The sequence below is a fragment of the Podarcis erhardii genome (genome assembly GCF_964252035.2).
Source record: "Podarcis erhardii genome assembly, chromosome: 10".
Classification (NCBI taxonomy): Eukaryota; Metazoa; Chordata; class Lepidosauria; order Squamata; family Lacertidae; genus Podarcis; species Podarcis erhardii.
In genome coordinates, this window is record NC_138500.1 from 18,826,260 (window position 1) to 18,844,144 (window position 17,885).

General features: G+C 41.1%; 1 protein-coding gene across 1 annotated transcript in view; it reads left to right on the forward strand.

Moving 5' to 3' along the window:
- The window catches only part of CACNA2D4 (calcium voltage-gated channel auxiliary subunit alpha2delta 4), a 163,595-nt gene that overhangs the window by 133,279 nt on the left and 12,431 nt on the right, over positions 1-17,885 (forward strand). The window contains 7 exon segments of the mRNA XM_081879036.1: positions 2,905-2,949; positions 5,230-5,292; positions 6,256-6,326; positions 8,078-8,153; positions 11,433-11,485; positions 15,322-15,377; positions 16,628-16,648. Coding sequence (XP_081735162.1) covers positions 2,905-2,949; positions 5,230-5,292; positions 6,256-6,326; positions 8,078-8,153; positions 11,433-11,485; positions 15,322-15,377; positions 16,628-16,648 — 385 coding nt within the window.

A 17,885-nucleotide genomic window follows, 5' to 3' on the forward strand; every position in this document is an offset into this window, starting at 1 on the left:
GCTTCTACAAAAGAGCTGCACAACACCTCAATCTCCAAGCGGTGCGAGGTTCCAGGTGCTTACCCATGTTTCATTTTGGAAATGAGGCACCATGGTTTCCACATGGGGGCCACCCAAGGTTTGGGGGACTCCACCTGACCATGCAAACTCATAACAATAAATACTTCTGTGGATATTTCAGTGTTCCTGGTTTATATAGCAATTCATATAAGAAAATTTCAATCTATTTCTTTTTTGGTGTCCCTTCTGTAAAATTGGGGGACACTGCTCATTTACTAATAAAATATATTTTAACTGGGATTTGGCCTCCTGATGGAGGAGTAAGCAGCTTTGGGGAGATAGACACTCCCTTTCCTCTATGTCTTAATTGGGTCAAAAGAAAGAAAATTGAGCTCTCCCATTAAATCCCAGTGATTATCACTCAATCATCTATGTGTCTTCATACTTGCTGGTTTGATTGACAGCAATAGGGTGCCTTTGGCAGTACTTTTATTGACAGATTTTCCCAATCTGTTCCATTAACCACAGAGCAGGCATGTGATTCCTGGGCTAATGTGCATGTTTTAAAAAATGACTGATCCACATTAAGAAGCTCCATGATTTCTTCAATTATTGTTGTTCTTTAATAAAAAGACAACATTTTCATCAGCTTCTCCCTTGTGCATCTTAGATAATAACAGTCCTCTGTTAAAAAAAAAGAATAGAAAAGTGAAAAAGACAGATCAATTTATTTAGTGCAGGAATATGGAACGTTTTGTAGCTGACAGGCAGATATTATTCCCACCCACCCCCCTCTGCTGGCCAGATTTGACAATTTGGCAGAACCATCCTCATGTCATGTCTGATGTCACTGTGATAGCCCCAGTTGTTGGGACTTCAAAGGGCAGCATAAGCTGATTGAAAGCCCTTTTTTAAGCAGCCCTGAGCTGCTCTTTAAACGTTCAAAAACTGGGGGTTCAAAGAACAGAGTGGGGCTGCTTGCAAAGGGGCTGTTAAACAGCTCCATGTTGCACTTTGGTCATGTGCATCTATTCCCAGCAGGGGATTTTGGTGTATGCAGCCAAGCTGAGCAGGATTTAACCCCCTTGAGATGAGCGCTGCAACCTCAGAGTCATCCGTGACTGGACCTAATGATCCCTTTACCTTTTTATCCCTGATGAACAGGAGTTAAAACCTGCTGCTTTGTATACAGTATGTGTGCAAAGGAGGTTCAAAGAACAGTACAGAGCTGCTGGCAAAGGGACTTTCAAACAGCCCCATGCTGTGCATTGGTTGCATGTGGCTCTTCCCAGAAGGGAAATAGATTCATGCAGCCAAACTGAGCAGGATTTAATCCCTGCTTATCAGCTGATGAGAAAGAGCTAAAACCTGCTGCTTCTGCTGTGCACACTATTTGATAGCAGGGGAACAGCTAACATAGAATCAACCCCCCACCCCTGCCCATCAACTGGAGTAACATCAGTTGATTGGCAGATGGGCATGGTTTTGGGTGTTTGTTTGTTTTTTGAAAAAATGATTCATGTTCCAAATTTCCTTCACTGGGAGGCCTCGCAGTTTGAAGGTTCCCCACCCCTGATTTAGGTCCTCTATAAACAGCGTTTCCGTGCACTGCTCTGGTTTCGCCAGAAGCGGCTTAGTCATGCTGGCCACATGACCCAGAAAATCTGTCTGCAGACAAACGCCAGCTCCCTTGGCCAGTAAAGCGAGATGAACGCTGCAACCCCAGAGTCGTTCGCGACTGGACTTAGCTGTTAGGGGTCCTTTACCTTTACCTTTTTATAGACTGCTTAGTATCCACAGATCTTGAAGCAGTTTGCAATACCAAAAATCCAAATACATCTAAATACATACATGGACAAGAAGCCGACTTTCAGAAGATTCACATTAAGAAATACATAAACATGCAATATCCATACCCATAATAACCATAAGATAAGGTAATAAAAAACTAATGTGTAGCATGCTAAAATCTCCCAACCAACATAAAACTCACAGTTTACGCAACCCCTCACAACATATTCCTCCAGTAATTTCCAACAACAGATTGATCATCCAACGCATGGCAGGAAACACACATGGAAGAATTGTACTGGACAAATCAGTAAGCACAGAATGAATGATAATTATGAAACCCACAGGGACCAACAATATTTTCTTACTCACCATTTAACCCTCCATGTATTGTTAGGTTCAATGCTGTGACACATGTCAACTTTGGTTCACTTCAGATCTTCAACTGAAGCAAATGGACAGTGCCCGAGGACACTATACAATGTTCATATATCATTTGTCAAACTGTTACCAGAAAACCAGAGGCAGCCAACATTGTCACTGCTTTCTCCATTGTGCAACAATCTTTACTATTACTATCAAGGGCATCTGGTTCTGTCATGTTTACCTACACTGAAATTTGCTTTGATGCACCAAATAGTCATCATTCCACACTGAACACAGCATATGAAGCAACAAACATGTATCTAACACATAAGAAGCAAACACCAGGGAGTGGTATTTGTTCCAAACTCCTAGGCTCATATTTCTTGTACATCTGCATATGTATGTCTCAGTTGGAAACATTTCAGAAAAGTCATGGTGAACAAGGCATGGTGAAGTAGCTTAATCCAATTTAAGATAAAATACAGCATAACCACATTCACATAAAGAACAACTGCCACTCTAGGAAGCTGAGCTGAAAAGACCACTGGGACACTTCTTTCATAGGCTTACTTAAAATGATCCTTCTTGTGGAGAAAGCTGAAGGGGATGTAACACACCAGCATATGATGTGCAAATGTTGCCTGAATTAGACATGCCTGCTCCTTACTCCTGTAAAAATACCTAATGATGCCCAGGTAAATGCAGTCTAAAGTGAGACATTATTTAACTCCTCCTCTTGTATTCCAGTGCAGTGATGTGGATGGTCTGTGTCCCTTGAACTGTCAGAATGATGTAAGTTGCTAGTTTTATTTTTATTTTTTTTAAAAATTGTTCAGACCTATAATTGAGGAAATGTAACTTGAGGGTTCTGTGACTCAGAATCATTATTATTCCCCTGTTGCTTTTTATTTGCTTGGCTAGTTTTTGTTTTTTACAGATGGGGAAAGAGATGGTTCATTGCTGAGGGCCATTCTCTTTGCCTGAGATCCAAACCAGATATGGTAGGGCAACCGTCAGAAATAAAGTAGGTGGGTCTATTCCTTGCAAGGGGGAAGAGAGAAAAACTTCCCGTGTTCTATGCTTTAAGCAGTTTTCTCCTAGTTCATTTTTGACACCAGACATGAGCTGGACAAATTGAGTAAAGCGGAAGAGCGCAGAGAGATAAGATGAGCAGGGAGATCAGATTTCCACTTTCCTCTACACATGTTTTACCCATGTAAATGATGGACCTGATCCCCATGAAGTAGGGATGTGGATAAAGTACAGCCTCATCATGTCCCATTTGGTCCCTAGCCAGAATTTGAACCCAGGTGGCTCTATACATGTAAATTATTTACTGACCACTAATCAGCCTAACCTCTCAGAGCTGTTTAAAATGTGAGAAAAAGAAAATGCATTAGTTTTTATTGCATTCTTAGCCCATCCTTTCCTCAAGAAATGCAAAGGTGCATATGGTTCATTCTCTTTTAGTCTCCACGGTATGTTAGAATGGGGGGGACGGGACTGGCCCACGGTTACCTAGCAAACTTCCTAGCTAAACAAGGATCTGAACCTCTTGTTTCCTCAGTTACAGACCAGCACTCAAGGCAAGAAGCCTTAAAAATACATCTTTGAAGGTTCTGATAAGACAATGTGGCTCTGAAAAATGGCATATGAAAACCTCTTGAGGGTTTTATGTGGACTGGAAGGACTTGGACTTTCATAATAATTCTGGAATCCATTTAGAAAGCTTACAGAATTGCAGTACCCCATATTATTCCCAAATATCAATTGTGTATTGAGAGTGTCATTAAGTTTAATTAATTGTTATGAAAACATTGTGAGAACCACAGCTATGACTAATTATGAAGATAAGCATGTGAATATAGTGTTCATTCAGGCTTAAGCAGTATGTGGACTAAGAACTCCCAGAAGTGCAAGCTGGATTTCAAAGGGGCAGAGGAACCTGAGACCAAATTGCAAACATGTGCTGGAGTATGGAGAAAGCTAGAGAGCTCCAGAAAAACATCTACTTCATTTCTCTAGCCTGCAGTTGCTTTTTTAATGAGTTACCGGACTTGTACCTTGCAGTACACCGCTGTGTTTACTTTGCCCCAAAGATGCTACAAAGAATGCTACAGAGTCTAGACAGAACTGCATGAGCTCTATGAAGCCAAATGGAACAGGATTCTGGGATAGCCTCGCATGAGCCCCCAAATATGCTTTACTTTGGGGGGGAAACAGTATGGAGTGTAAGCCTACAATAGTAGTGCAAAAGTACAACCAGTACTCTGATATCAAATTCAGGAAACTTGTAAGCAAGCACAGAAATAACAAAACATCAGAGAGTCTTAGGTGATGTACACATTAGCAGCTTAAAACACAGCAAGGACATTCCCCAGGCACACACCCACACACACTGCATGTCAAGTCACATTTGCTGATTGTTGTACACACCACAGAGGGGACAGGGATGTCTTCACCCAACGTGCAGACCTGCCCCTATAGCACTTCCCCAAGCTCCTATTCATGAAACTCATCTGTGCATGCGCAATAGGGGGAGATTATTGGGCTGCTTTTAGTTTTTGTTATGTATTTTGTGCTTTTTACATTGTAATTGCCCTGAGATCTATGGGTATATGGCAATATGCAAATTTAATAAATAATATAATAGATGTCTCAAGTGTACACAGCTCAATTTAATTGCAAAACGAATGTGGCATAAGTTTCCTTTCAGATTAATGGCAGTCTATGGGGAAACACATCAAACAGTTGTATTTCTCAGGAAACTACAGGATTTATCTGATTTATTTAACAAAATTTATATACTGCTTGATTGTAAAACAATAAAATTAAGTTTAGAAATCTCTAAGTGGTTAGCTTTCTGTTGTGGGTAACATTGTGTGTACATGGATTCAAAAGCCAGTGGTGGGAGCAAACCGGAGCCAGAGTTAACGGTAATGGCTTACATAAGACCACTAGAACTGGAAGCAGAATCATAGCAGCTCACAGGGTAAGGCAGAAGCTTTCATACTAGGCAATATTGTCTTCTCTATAGCTGAAATTCCTTCCTCATTCTTTTTTTCTCTTCAGAATCTGAACTGCTTTCTCATTGATAATAATGGATTTATACTCGTTTCCAAAGCCTCCAAACAGGTAAGAAGTTTTCTGTGCTTACTTATAAAGCCTGTTTATAGAGCTGGGGGGCAGGGAGGAGCAAATTGGACAAATCTGCAGATTTCTTTTGTTAAGGCTTAAGCAAGGGGACTTCAGGCTTTCCCCCAAAAGAACAGTGAATACGTGCACTAATCACTTTTTAGACTTCGTGCAAATTTGTGAATCTCCCAAGATAATTATATTTATTAACTATAATTGCACCCTACCTTTCCAATAAGGAACTCAGGGTTGAGTTTTATCTTCTTTTAAACCAGGCCACATTACCTCATGGTCAACTTTCTAGAGGCTGCATGCCAACACTGGACAGGCCTAGAGGTAATAGTGGGTGGAGCAATGAAAGTAACTCTTGCACAATAGGCTACATTCCAGCCAGGACGGGCTTGTCCATCAGGTGGACAAGCAGCAGAAGGCAGAAGTCCAAGAGGTGACACCCATTGCAGGCACCCTGCTCACCCCGCCACCACTTCCAGTGGCAGAGAAGCAGCAGTGGCAGCTTCCAGCAAGATCTCACCAAAACCTTGTGAGATCTCATCAAGAGCTCGTCGGAACCCACTATCTTCATGGATAGTGGGCACTGCTTCATCCTTACAACATCATACCATATAGTACGCCTGTACTGTATTACTATCCCCATAGTTTAGATGATAAGCTGAGAAATGGTGACTTGTCTAAGGCCACGTGGTGAGTGCATGGCTGAGCTAAGATTTGCATTTCATTTTTATTGACCATGGCGCCACACACTTCTCTAAACCCCTCTTTGCTAAACAGCCTGAGGACATAGCAGAGCACCGCCTGCTTAAAGGGCTTGTTTTATGATAGTGGCAATATTAAGTATAGGATTTCAAACTCGTAGTGGGGATGGATTAGCTGGACTGAGAAAAAGCTGAGGAAGTTTATCTATAGTTTCTGCTTTTTTCTCTCTTTATCTCCCTGTGTTTGCAGACCAGCAAATTTTTGGGAGAAGTGGATGGCTCTGTTATGACCCAGCTTATAAGCATGGGAATGTTCAAACAGTAAGTATTACTATCTCCTCTGTATTGATTTCCTTTCAGAGAAGAGCCTGGTTGAAGCAAAATGCCTTATCCCCATTGAGAATTATCACAGCTAAACATTAAAAAAGAGAATGAAGACAGTGGGGTGTGGAACATTGCCTCAGTTGTTAGGACTTGTTCACATTTGTTATCCATAGAAAGATTCAAGCATCTCCAGGTACATACCGTACTCACATAGGCAAATGTAATGTGTGAACTGCATAATAATGGGTGCAGCCAGTACCGATTCTATGATTGCAGCAGCCAAAAAAAGCATTGCTGCGGTAACAGGAATCACTCCTGATTATATCCACTGTCACACAGTTTGTGCACAATGTGAACGAATGCAAAATGTTACCTATTTTTATTTCCCTGCTTGTGTTCTAAGAATGCATGTTGAAACAAACAAATACACAAAAATACAGGCACATATCTTTTTTTAAATGTCAGAAGTAACATTACATTACTGTGTAGCAATACAATTTCATGTGGCTTCATCTAGGCCGTTTATGTTCCTGACTTGGAGGCCCTTATATGTTACCAGAACAGCATGGGAGCCCAGAACCATGTGAGCAAAGCTAACTGTGTTTGCTATTCCCATCCAATGTTTCCCTGTACAGCATAGTACAGGTCACAGGCTTTCAAACATTATCTGCAGCTCATTGGTAAAGCACATGTTTCGTATGCAAAGGTTCTAGGTTAAACCCCTGGCTTCTCTGGTGAAAACCTATGTGTAAAACTCTGGAGAGCTGTTGCCAGTCAGTGCAGACAATGATGAGCAAAATGATCTGACATGGTGTAAAGGAGTTTCCTATGTCCATGTGTTCCGAAGCAGTTCCCATGTTGCTGATGTAGCATACAGAGGGATGCAGAGTCAGACACAAATGGCATAAAGAAATCTGAGAGCCCAGCCAGATGTGTCTGGAAGAGCACAAACCTGTCCAGTTTGGACCTGGCCATGGGGAAGAAATGCAGCTGTTGGGCTTTGCAGCTGGCTGGGAATAGTTGCTATGATGTTTCTAGTTGTCAAAAGCAGCTTTCAGGACCTTGGCATGAGTAAAAATAGCAGCTGAGGTAACTCGAGTAAATCGCATACAAAGTTTTCATAGGGTAGGGGCATATTGTGACATCAGTAAGAAGTTTCTTCATCAGATACCACATAGTCAATCAAACACTGTATGGGAGTAGATCCTGTTGTGCTAATCCAATGCTAAGCACAAACTAAACTAAATTATTAGGATGAGGATATATGGCTGTTCCCTGTGTGAAGACAGATCCAGGCTAGAATTCATGCAGGACAAATGAATGTGTTTGCAGCTATGTTGAGCAAAGGGCATGTGACAGAGCACATGTTTTGCATGCAGAAAATCTCAGGTGCAGTTCCTGGCATGTCCACTAAAAATCTCGCATAGTAGACCTGGGCAAAACAACTGCTAGACCTTTGAAAGTCACCTTCAATCAGAATTTAAAAACGTAAAGGACCCCTGGACAGTTAAGTCTAGTCAAAGGCGACTATGGACTGTGGCGCTCATCTCGCATCAGGCCGAAGGAGCCGGCGTTTCCAAGTCATGTGGCCAGCATGACTAAACTGCTTCTGGCGCCACAGTGTTCCGTTGCACCACTATACAATCAGAGTGCACAGTAGTGGGCTAGGCAGACTGGTGGACTCTTGGGCTAAGCTGGTGTGTTGAACACATTGGCCCACTTGTCAGTTTTTTATGGTTTTTTTGCAGGGTGAAAATGTACGATTACCAAGCCATGTGTAAAATGCCCCACCACCACCATAGTGGTGCACGCCCTCTTCTCAGTGTAAGTATCTGTAAGCGTTTCTACATAATACATAAAACACGGAATAAAATATATTAGAGCAGCATTGGTCCAGTTCTTTAAGTCATTCTGCTCCAGGGTGAGACCATCCCATGCCTCACCATCGTTGCCAGGCATGGGGTGCAGCAGAGAGCGGTGTGAGGGCAGAAGTGCCTTTGCTTCCCCTGCTGATTACACTGAGGGTGGAATCGTGCTTATCATCCTTGTCTTTGCTACAAGCCTGATTGCTTTTCCTGTGCTCTTATTTGAGGACTATGCAAGGACAGAAGAAGAAGCCAAGGCACGTCTTCCCTCATGTCCTCTTCTCCATGTACTCTGATTGTGGGGGCTGGACACAATTACGTCATTTATCTGATGACGCCAGTGAAGGCAGACTGGGAAGGGGATTTTAATTGTTTATTACAGGACAGGAGATTTCCTGGTTTTTCACTAATATCTTTTTGCTGGTGTCACAACAAAGATGATGATTTAAACCCAAGTCCAGAGTGCTGCTATTCCTTCACCTACAGCCTATGTGCTCAGAAAAATGTGGCACTTGCATAGTGAGAATATATTTCTGATCCAGCAACCAATTAGCCGTCTCCAATTTTCCTTTCCCAAAGTAAGTAATTTCCACTCTGTTTCACACATGCATTTAGCCGGAGTCAGCAGACCAAGCAAAACAATTCCAAAATTCAATGGGGAAAGGCACAGGTAAAAATTGACCCATCATTCTGCAATTGATCCTGGGATCTGTTTCATGCTACATGTATTGACCAAATAGCAGTACATGTGTATTAAAGATGGAAGATACCAGAGACAATGCATTCTAGGGATGGAAAGTTGCTGAACTTTTCCTTCCTTTTCTCCCCCCCCCCCATCTCAATTTATGCCTGCTGCATCTTTCACCAGTAATCAAAATGAACTCTGAATTAATCCTGCATTGGAGCACTCTGGGGCCAATTTTGGCTATATGAAATTGTTGCTGTCTACTAGTTCTGTGCCAGGAAAGTTTCAGGTTGTGGCACCCTTAATTGATCAGAATAGGATTTGTTTGTTAGAGTTGGATTAACTAAGTAGTTGTATCTGGCATTACATAATTAAATTTGTATTAACTAAATAGGGAAACACTCACTAATTACAGTTGGACTGTTACTGCAAATGAAAAGGCTTTTTATCACCCATGTTAGCTCTAGTCCTTTAGGAGATTTAGCCTTGTCCTTTGAAGGAGAGATGGGTGGATATGTGAAAATGTAGTGCTTTTCCAGCTCTGAGTAAAAACAATATAAGCTCACCACAGGTCCTGAACCTGGCGCCTTGAATATGGTAGGCAGTGGTTTAGCTTGTCACCATCAAGTAAAACTAAGAAACCCAGTAAAGGCAAGCCTTTCTTAAACATCAAAATGTCAGAATTTATCATATGGCAAAGCCTAAAGGCTTCTTCAGACATCTTTTTTTATTGTGCATCCAGAATTATTTCTGCTTCTCATTGTATTGGGGTGGTGATATGCACGATACCATTTACAATACTGTTTGTGGTAAAAGTTTTGGGATGGACATACTTCTTCATTCCCTGTTGGTGCATGTCCCATAGTTTCCTATTGAAATTCTGTAACTTTTTAATAATACAGTACAAGTGTTCCGGGGTGTCCCGCTTTTGCTGCACTATAGTGCAAGAGTGCTCATCCAGATAGCAATAATGTTTGGTAATGCTGGGGAAGCATTAGAGAACAAGTAATAAAGCAGAATGATGTGTAGATGGTCCAGTATAAACCCACCACTAATGCAGTATTACTGTGTCAATGGCATAGTACAGAATATAGCCCCCCCCCCGAAAACCCCCACCCATCTGGAGGGGTCCTACTACTTATTAAAGTTTCCTGGAGAGGCTTGTGTCTGGTTACAGCAGCAAAATGCTTGACCTTGGTTCCTGCTAAGGTTCATCTAGCGGCCCATCCTTGCTCTTCTGATCTTGCCACTCCACCTGACAAGCACTGACAAGCACTTGGCCAAAGGGATCTTAAAATGCTACAGAAAACCCTCCAAATTCTAAAACCAAAACATTCAAATTGAGCTTTTACAATAAAACTATGTAAATGAGGCATACCTGATTTGGTTGAGTAACTCATCGTTTCTTTTAAAATTATGTTTTGGTACCTTTTTGTCAAAAGACAAGGATATCAGTCCAATAGCTTTCATCATTAATTCATTCATCGTTTTATGAATCTCACTCTATCATGTCTGTTTGTTTATATAACTTTAATGAGGTGCTTTAAGAAATGTTTTGAATGTTGCTTTGAGCATGTACAAAAGCATGGAAATTAACTCATAAATCATATAAATAAACAAATTGTGAGGAGAGCTGGAGATGAGCAGACATTTAAAAAAGGGGGGGGGGGGAGTTGGAGTGATGGTCATGAGAAGAAACTGGAAATATAACAGCTAAAATCCGATGTCTTCTCCAGTCCAATATCTGGAGGGCCACAGGTTCCCTCTCCCTGCTGTTTGGAAACTAGCTCGCCTGACAGAATGAAACAAAAAAGTAATCCCTGGAAATGTCACCATTGTTGTTTATAAGAAGAAAGCACTAATGGAGAGAACAAAAAATACAGACTGAACCTTTGACCTTATTAGGTTTCTACTCAGATATAGCTTTGAGTTCATACAACACTGTAGTTGAGAATGATATTAGAATTAAGATATACAAATATACCTCACATGTCATATTCCCACAAAAGAAAAATAATACCTTTGCTCCAAAGCAGAGTTGCCTAAATCCTTCAGAAGAGACTATCCACATTTTCAGCATGATCATGAGGATTAGAAATCCCCTGATATTAAAATTGTTCTGCATTGTGTAGCACCTACCAGTTTATATGCTAGAGGCCTTATTGCATTAGGCACTCCTACTAACAAGGTTTGTGTGGTGTTTTGCTTTTGTGTACAGTTTGAAGTGGAAACACTATTTTCCACCGTTAGAACAAAAATGTTTTCTAAAGTTTTAGTCGCACAAATAGCTTTAGCTCTTTCTTTCTACGAGCTATTTAGGCTATTACGGTTGAAGAGAGCCAGTTAAGTAATTATGTCTTCAAAGACTCATGCGAATTCCCGATAAGCTTTCCAACCTTTCCAAAGATGAGGTTCAGAATTATTATTGGTAGTAGGCTGACTTGTATGCATATTGCTGCTTCTTAGAATCTGCCTCCTAATTTGTAGATTGGCTTCTGGAATTGTGGGCTCTGTAAAATACTCCTCTTCTTTGGCTTTCTTCTTTTTCAACAGCCAGTTTATGCCTTATTGGGAGCACTAAAGTGGCTGATAACTGACTTCCTCATGTGAGTACAAACATTTTGGAGTTCTGGAGGGAAATATCATTAGAATGCCTTATGAGGAACGGCTAAGGGAGCTGAGCATGTTTAGCCTGGAGAAGAGGAGGTTAAGGGGTGATATGATAGCCATGTTCAAATATATAAAAGGATGTCACATAGAGGAGGGAGAAAGGTTGTTTTCTGCTGCTCCAGAGAAGCGGACACGGAGCAGTGGTTCCAAACTACAAGAAAGAAGATTCCACCTAAACATTAGGAAGAACTTCATGACAGTAAGAGCAGTGGAATTTGCTGCCAAGGAGTGTGGTGGAGTCTCCTTCTTTGGAGGTCTTTAAGCAGAGGCTTGACAACCATATGTCAGGAGTGCTCTGATGGTGTTTCCTGCTTGGCAGGGGGTTGGACTCGATGGCCCTTGTGGTCTCTTCCAACTCTATGATTCTATGATTCTATGATTCTAGAAGTAGAAACTATAACTGCAAGCTTTAGTACATTTACATCAGTGTATTAATCAACTAATGCTTGTGTTCGTTAATAGATATGAGGAAATTTAAATTGGTGGGGCTTGATGTTACTGCCACAAACATGTTTTAAAATTCCGGTATGTGACTATAATAGCGAATAAACAAGAAAATATTCAAAACAGTCCTGAAGCAATTGACAGTCCTAACTTTTAGAAGCAGAAGCTGGGAAAGTTGCAGTTGCTATACAGATAGTCCTGTTATTCCAAAATGTAGAATTGAGAGACATCAATGGATTTCCAGTTCCATGAAACTTAGGACACACCCGTTTCTACAGGCAGGTTACTTACATACTATATTTTATTCTAAAATCAATGGAGAATGAGTACTTGTTTTTTCTATGTAGTCCGCACACAATATGGACCATGTATTGCATGCTTCTGGCCCCTGAAATCACTTATTGAGAAACCAGTTTCATTCAGAAAATAAAAGTTCCTTGCATATTGATTCTGCATTACCCCACAGTGTGCCCATTTGAAAACAGACAGTGGTGTTTGCATATATGTGTATGCACATATTTCCAATGATGTTGTGAGTGGAAGTATACCAAAATCGCAATCACTGCTTCTTCATTCATCTGGGACATATGCAGGGAGGAAAGGGCATGGAGGGTTTTCAGATGTGTACCAAGTAACCACATCTACCCTTGTGGGCAGCAGGAAATTAAATCAATCTAGAATCATAGAAATGTAGGGTTGAAAGGAACCACGAGGATCATCTAGTCCAACCCCCTACAGTGCTGGAATCTTTTGCCTAACATGGAGCCTGATCCCACAACCCTGAGATTAAGAGTCTCATGCTCTACTGACTCAGCTATCCCAGGTGTTGAAAGCAGCATGTTGAGCATAAGCATGAACCATTCCAGACTGAGAAAAACTGCATTTTTGTGCAGCAAATGGGTTAGTGTGTCTGTAGCCACAAACTTGTTTTAATAGTCATTCCCTCTCCCTAGGGAACTATAATTCTTTGAAAGGTTAGGAGTCATGTACAGAGTTCCCAGCAAGATAACTTCCAGAATTATTTTGGGGAGACAATACCAGTAAATCCAATACAGATTTGTGTTGTAAAAATGTCTTTTGTAGCAATGAGTACCAAAGCCAGTGCATCACAATGGAATAATCAGGTAAAAGGGAGATTTCGGTTCATAGGATGGAAGTGTCAAATGAGTCACATTAACAGAGACAAAATTGTGCCACTGGGCCTGTTTAATAAAACATCTGGGCCCTATTTTAGTAAGAGAATATCTGCATGTGAGCCTCCTTCACTTCTGGTTCAATGCTTTGTAGCACAAATACAAGAAGCACAGGAAACACACACGCACACCACAGAAGATGCTACCATGTTTCTGCATCTTTTTCTTGGGTGGAGTCTGCTGCTTGTGCTGACCTTGGAAATTCTCCAGTTCGAGATAAAGACTACATGAAGAAGGAGAATGGCTTGTGCATACAAGCCATGTGATTTGCAGGCATCACACACATGGGATTAGTGCATTAGAGCTCTAAGAGGAAAAATCCTGCCATTGTATGAAGCAGAGGCATTTGTGTCATGCCTTCATTCCTGTGGTACCCAAGAGGCTTCCAGCAGCATTATCAAGTAGGCAGTTTAATTATTTCCACCTTCCAGTTGCGAAAACATGGGGAACCGATTTGTACAAAATCATAGCAGTACAACATATATAACAGGGCCAGTAAAGGGGTCCAGAGTTCCTGATTTCAAGTGGAAGTCCATAATATGCAAACCTGCTTATTAAGGCTGTTAAGCGTGGGAAAGAAGCTGCACTGGGGAGCAGGAACTCTGATGTCATAAACAGAAGGTGGCAGGCACAGGCACTTGCTTGCCCAGCAATGATACATTTTTCCCTGGGGAAGAGCTTTGTGTGTTAGTGAGCCAATGTCACTAACATTAACACTTTTATGTTCTACTACATGGATGTAAATCAACAAAGTATCTGTGAGTATCTACATGGATGTAAATCAACAAGTATCAGACTTACCCTTCCCTTCTCAAATTCTAATGAACTTGAATAATTTGCTCTGTTGAAAACATAAAGGGGGGGCAATCCTGTTCCTATTAGGAAAATATGTTAATGGAGTAGACCTAACTTGCCATCTCTGCCAAGGTGACACATTGTGGGAGGTGGGGTTTCAGGAAGAAAGGCAGATTCATGAGTATGTTTGATATTTTATTATTAATATATTTGTTACTAACAACCTCATACCCAGCATTGCTCGGAAGTTCTCAGAAACCCAAAAAATCGGCGTCATTTTGTGATCAGTGGCTAACACAGTGCACCTTTGAAAAGTTTGGTTTTCCATCTTGATTCAAAATGAGGCCCAATTGCATACAAACATAGGTTAAAACCTGGCCTTTGATCATGCTTAATTTGGTTATGATCTATTAAGGCGTCCAAATATATAGAGAACAGGCAGCTTTCCAATATACATTGTAGATACCATGCTCCCCCTCATGTAGAACATGGAATGGCTGTCAGCACATTAAAAAATAAATAAACACACCCAGCAAATGGATATTAAAAATAAACTGAACAAAAATATAGCCATGAAATACTATTAAACAACATTTAAAGGTCAGCAGCGCAGTAGAGCTTAACAAACAAGGCTTCCGCTCTGCTATGTTTTGTAAGCCTGTAACAATAGATAATGTTTTAAGCTGCCATATGAATAAACAGAAAGTGGAAGACAACCAAACATGCAATGGGAAGGATTTGCATAAATGGGAAGCCACCACCAAGAAGGCTTTACTGTGTGTTGTACCCCCCACCTTAGAAAGTACTCAATGAAGGGACTACCAGCAGCGCCTCCTTGGTAGTGCAGTGGAAATCAATAATTATACTAGACAGAGACTGAAGTGTTAGATTCAAACACCTTTGAACTTGAGACAAGGGCCATATTCCAAGATTCTTCATAGAGATTAACTTGCTAGGCACACTCCGCAGCTGTCACTGGGCACTGAATACCAGCGTCCACCGTCGCGGAGCAGATGGCTTTCAAGGTGACCGAGTATATTTCCCTCCCAGCCACAAGGAGCACAGTGTTAATGACAGCCTTGCCACAGGAATTGCTAGTAATTTATTTTAGGATTAAGGCACAATTAACCATTCTGAAAAGTAAGAAAGGAAGATTTAAAGTAACTGGCTCAGGTGTGAACTAAAAAGAAACAGCAAGGCAAGTTCTAGGCTGCTCCTACAGACGAAAAGCTCAGAGTAGAGCAAATCACAGGGACTGTCTGCCTGCATAACACCTTTGCCCTTCCAGGCTAGCGTAAAATACATCTTACTCTCTCCCCCCCCCCCCCGTCTTTTGACAGATTCTTTCTGGAGTTCAACATATCTGGCTTCTGGCACACAGACAATTTGGCAGATGGTGAGTATGTGGGAATGCAGCCAGCTCACAGCACACAAATTTTGCAGCCACTGGGCTTGGATGAAGGAATCACACATACGAATGCAATTTAGCACAATCCAGAGACATTGTCACCCTGTTGGCACTGAGAATCTATTCGCCAGCTTCCATTTCACCTTTATTGAGACACCCTAGAATATACTGGCAAGGTTTAATAACACTGTCAACTGTGTCGGCTCATATATGTGGTCTGTGTTGGGGTATCCCATGAGGTGGATGAAAGACTACTAACAACTATTTGCTGAAGCAGTGGGCCAGTTCTTTCATCTACATGTACTTTGCTTGGAACGTGCAGGGAAGGGTGTCAGTGTTAAGACCCCTAAAAGCCTGTGGTACAGTGTCTAAAACAGCAATGTGGGTAACTTGTGGTCTGTGGATCACATGCGCTCTGAGCAAGTGTCGCTTTGTCTATGAGCTCTTAAAATTACGAAGCTTTATTCCTTCCATTCCTGTCCTCCGTTTCTTGGAGATAATTTTTGAAACATAACAGCAATGTAAGCTAAAAGTAGAAAAACACAGGCAGTCTTTTGTGAAAGAAAGAAAGAAAGAAAGAAAGAAAGAAAGAAAGAAAGAAAGAAAGAAAGAAAGAACTTTCTAAATATAATTAATTCTTAATACGTTTCATTTAAAAATAATAATAAATGGCAGAAATCATTTCAAAAGCACAATCTCATACAGCAAATGTTACTTATGGTATTGGCTGCTAGGGTTTGGCAACAGTAATATGCTGGTTACATACATTATGTTGCTTACACATATTTTAACCAGATAGAATAGCCGTCTCTCTCTAGTCCAGGGTGTACTTCCAATATTGTACTTGTTTCTGAAAGCATTGCCTGCTCCTAAACATTTAGGAGTGTGCAGGCCAAAGCTTTCAGTGTCAAATATTCTCGTATTTTTAAGTAAATCACATTCACTTCACATAGGCTTATGTGAAGGAAGGAATGATATAAGACAATAAAACATATTTCTCATGAAACAGCAGTTTAGTTAACTGTAAAGGCAGGTGAACTTTAAGGAGTAGTCTCACACTCATTGTTGCTATTGTGAACAATTATTTCTTCATTTCACCACCATGTCATTCTTCCTCTTTCTTTCTTCATTTCCCATTCTTCCTATTCATGTGTCTTCACCATGGAATTCTACCACCATCTTGTGATCATCATCATGGATTCATCTGCATCACATGTTATGCCATGCAACCTATATAGCCAAGGCTGTTTTCCATCATGGTAAGTAGAATCATTATAGTGCAGCAAAAAGATCTCCATTTTCTGGAAACAGGAGAACACCCAAGCAGATTTGCCCAGAAAACTGGGGGCAATTCCTTTCCCTCATCACAGCTGTTCAGGAATTAGCTGCGACTGCCTAGCTGAAAACAGAGATATCACTACTTGTTTAATTATTGGGCTACCACTCACTTTGTGATTGGCATACTTCACTGCAAGTTTCTGCGCTTGCTGGTCCAGCTGTAACCTTGAATATAAAGATGTACAGAAGCTCTAGGGATGTGCCAATATGTGCAAACAACAGCAGCTTGTGCAAAGCATGTGGGTTCACCCATATAAGCCTTGCTGAAATGAACTAAGGTTGCATGGCAGCAGTTCTTACTGGGAAATAGGCAATGGGTGGAGAATTCTGTTGTACACTGCTAAAGTGAATCTTATATTGATATTTGCAAATCTTGCCCTTCAATATTAATAATATTTTACAGCAAGCTTGGTCCATTATAAAGGAACAAATTAGTATTTGAAAAGTTGCAAGGTTTATCAGCATTCCATCTTCTATTCTACCCCCTCTCCCCCCCCCCATTTCATTCTCAATACATTTACACATTATACAAATGCATAGGCCTTCCTATGGTGCTTTTAATCTACAATCTGATCTTGCTATCTGTCATACTAGGCCAGACCAATAGGTGCTGCTTCTGGAGTTGGTGCCTGATGTCTCAAATAATGCTTGGTATCCCAAGGTCTAGAGGTAGAGTAAGAACTTCAAGGAGTTATTTCCTCTGTTCAATTGTTCATGAGTGGTAATTGAATCAGGCCAGGCCTAAGTGTTTGCATGATAATTAGCATGCTACCAGTAAACCCAACAATAGCAGGATGATGAAGAAAGGAGGAAGGGTGGACTAGGGAGGTGCCACTCGTGCAAGAGAAAAGACATGGTGGTGGTTGCTTCATGCAGGAAGGGATGTAACCTTAGTTGAGCCCCAACCAGAGCTCCCATGTACTATGGTTGCTCTAAAAGGATCCATAATAATCAGAGGATCCAGGTCAAATATGGAGCTCAGAAAGAAACACGAGAGGACATTCTTGCATTCTCAGTAGGTACAAAATGCAAGTAGAGATAATTAGCTAGAGGTGGGCAAGAATCTATCAGAAAGAAACTTCAGTCTGTTTGCAGAATTGCATGAGGACAGGTGGTAATCACTCAACTGGAAATCCAGCAAAACTGTATTATTCAGAC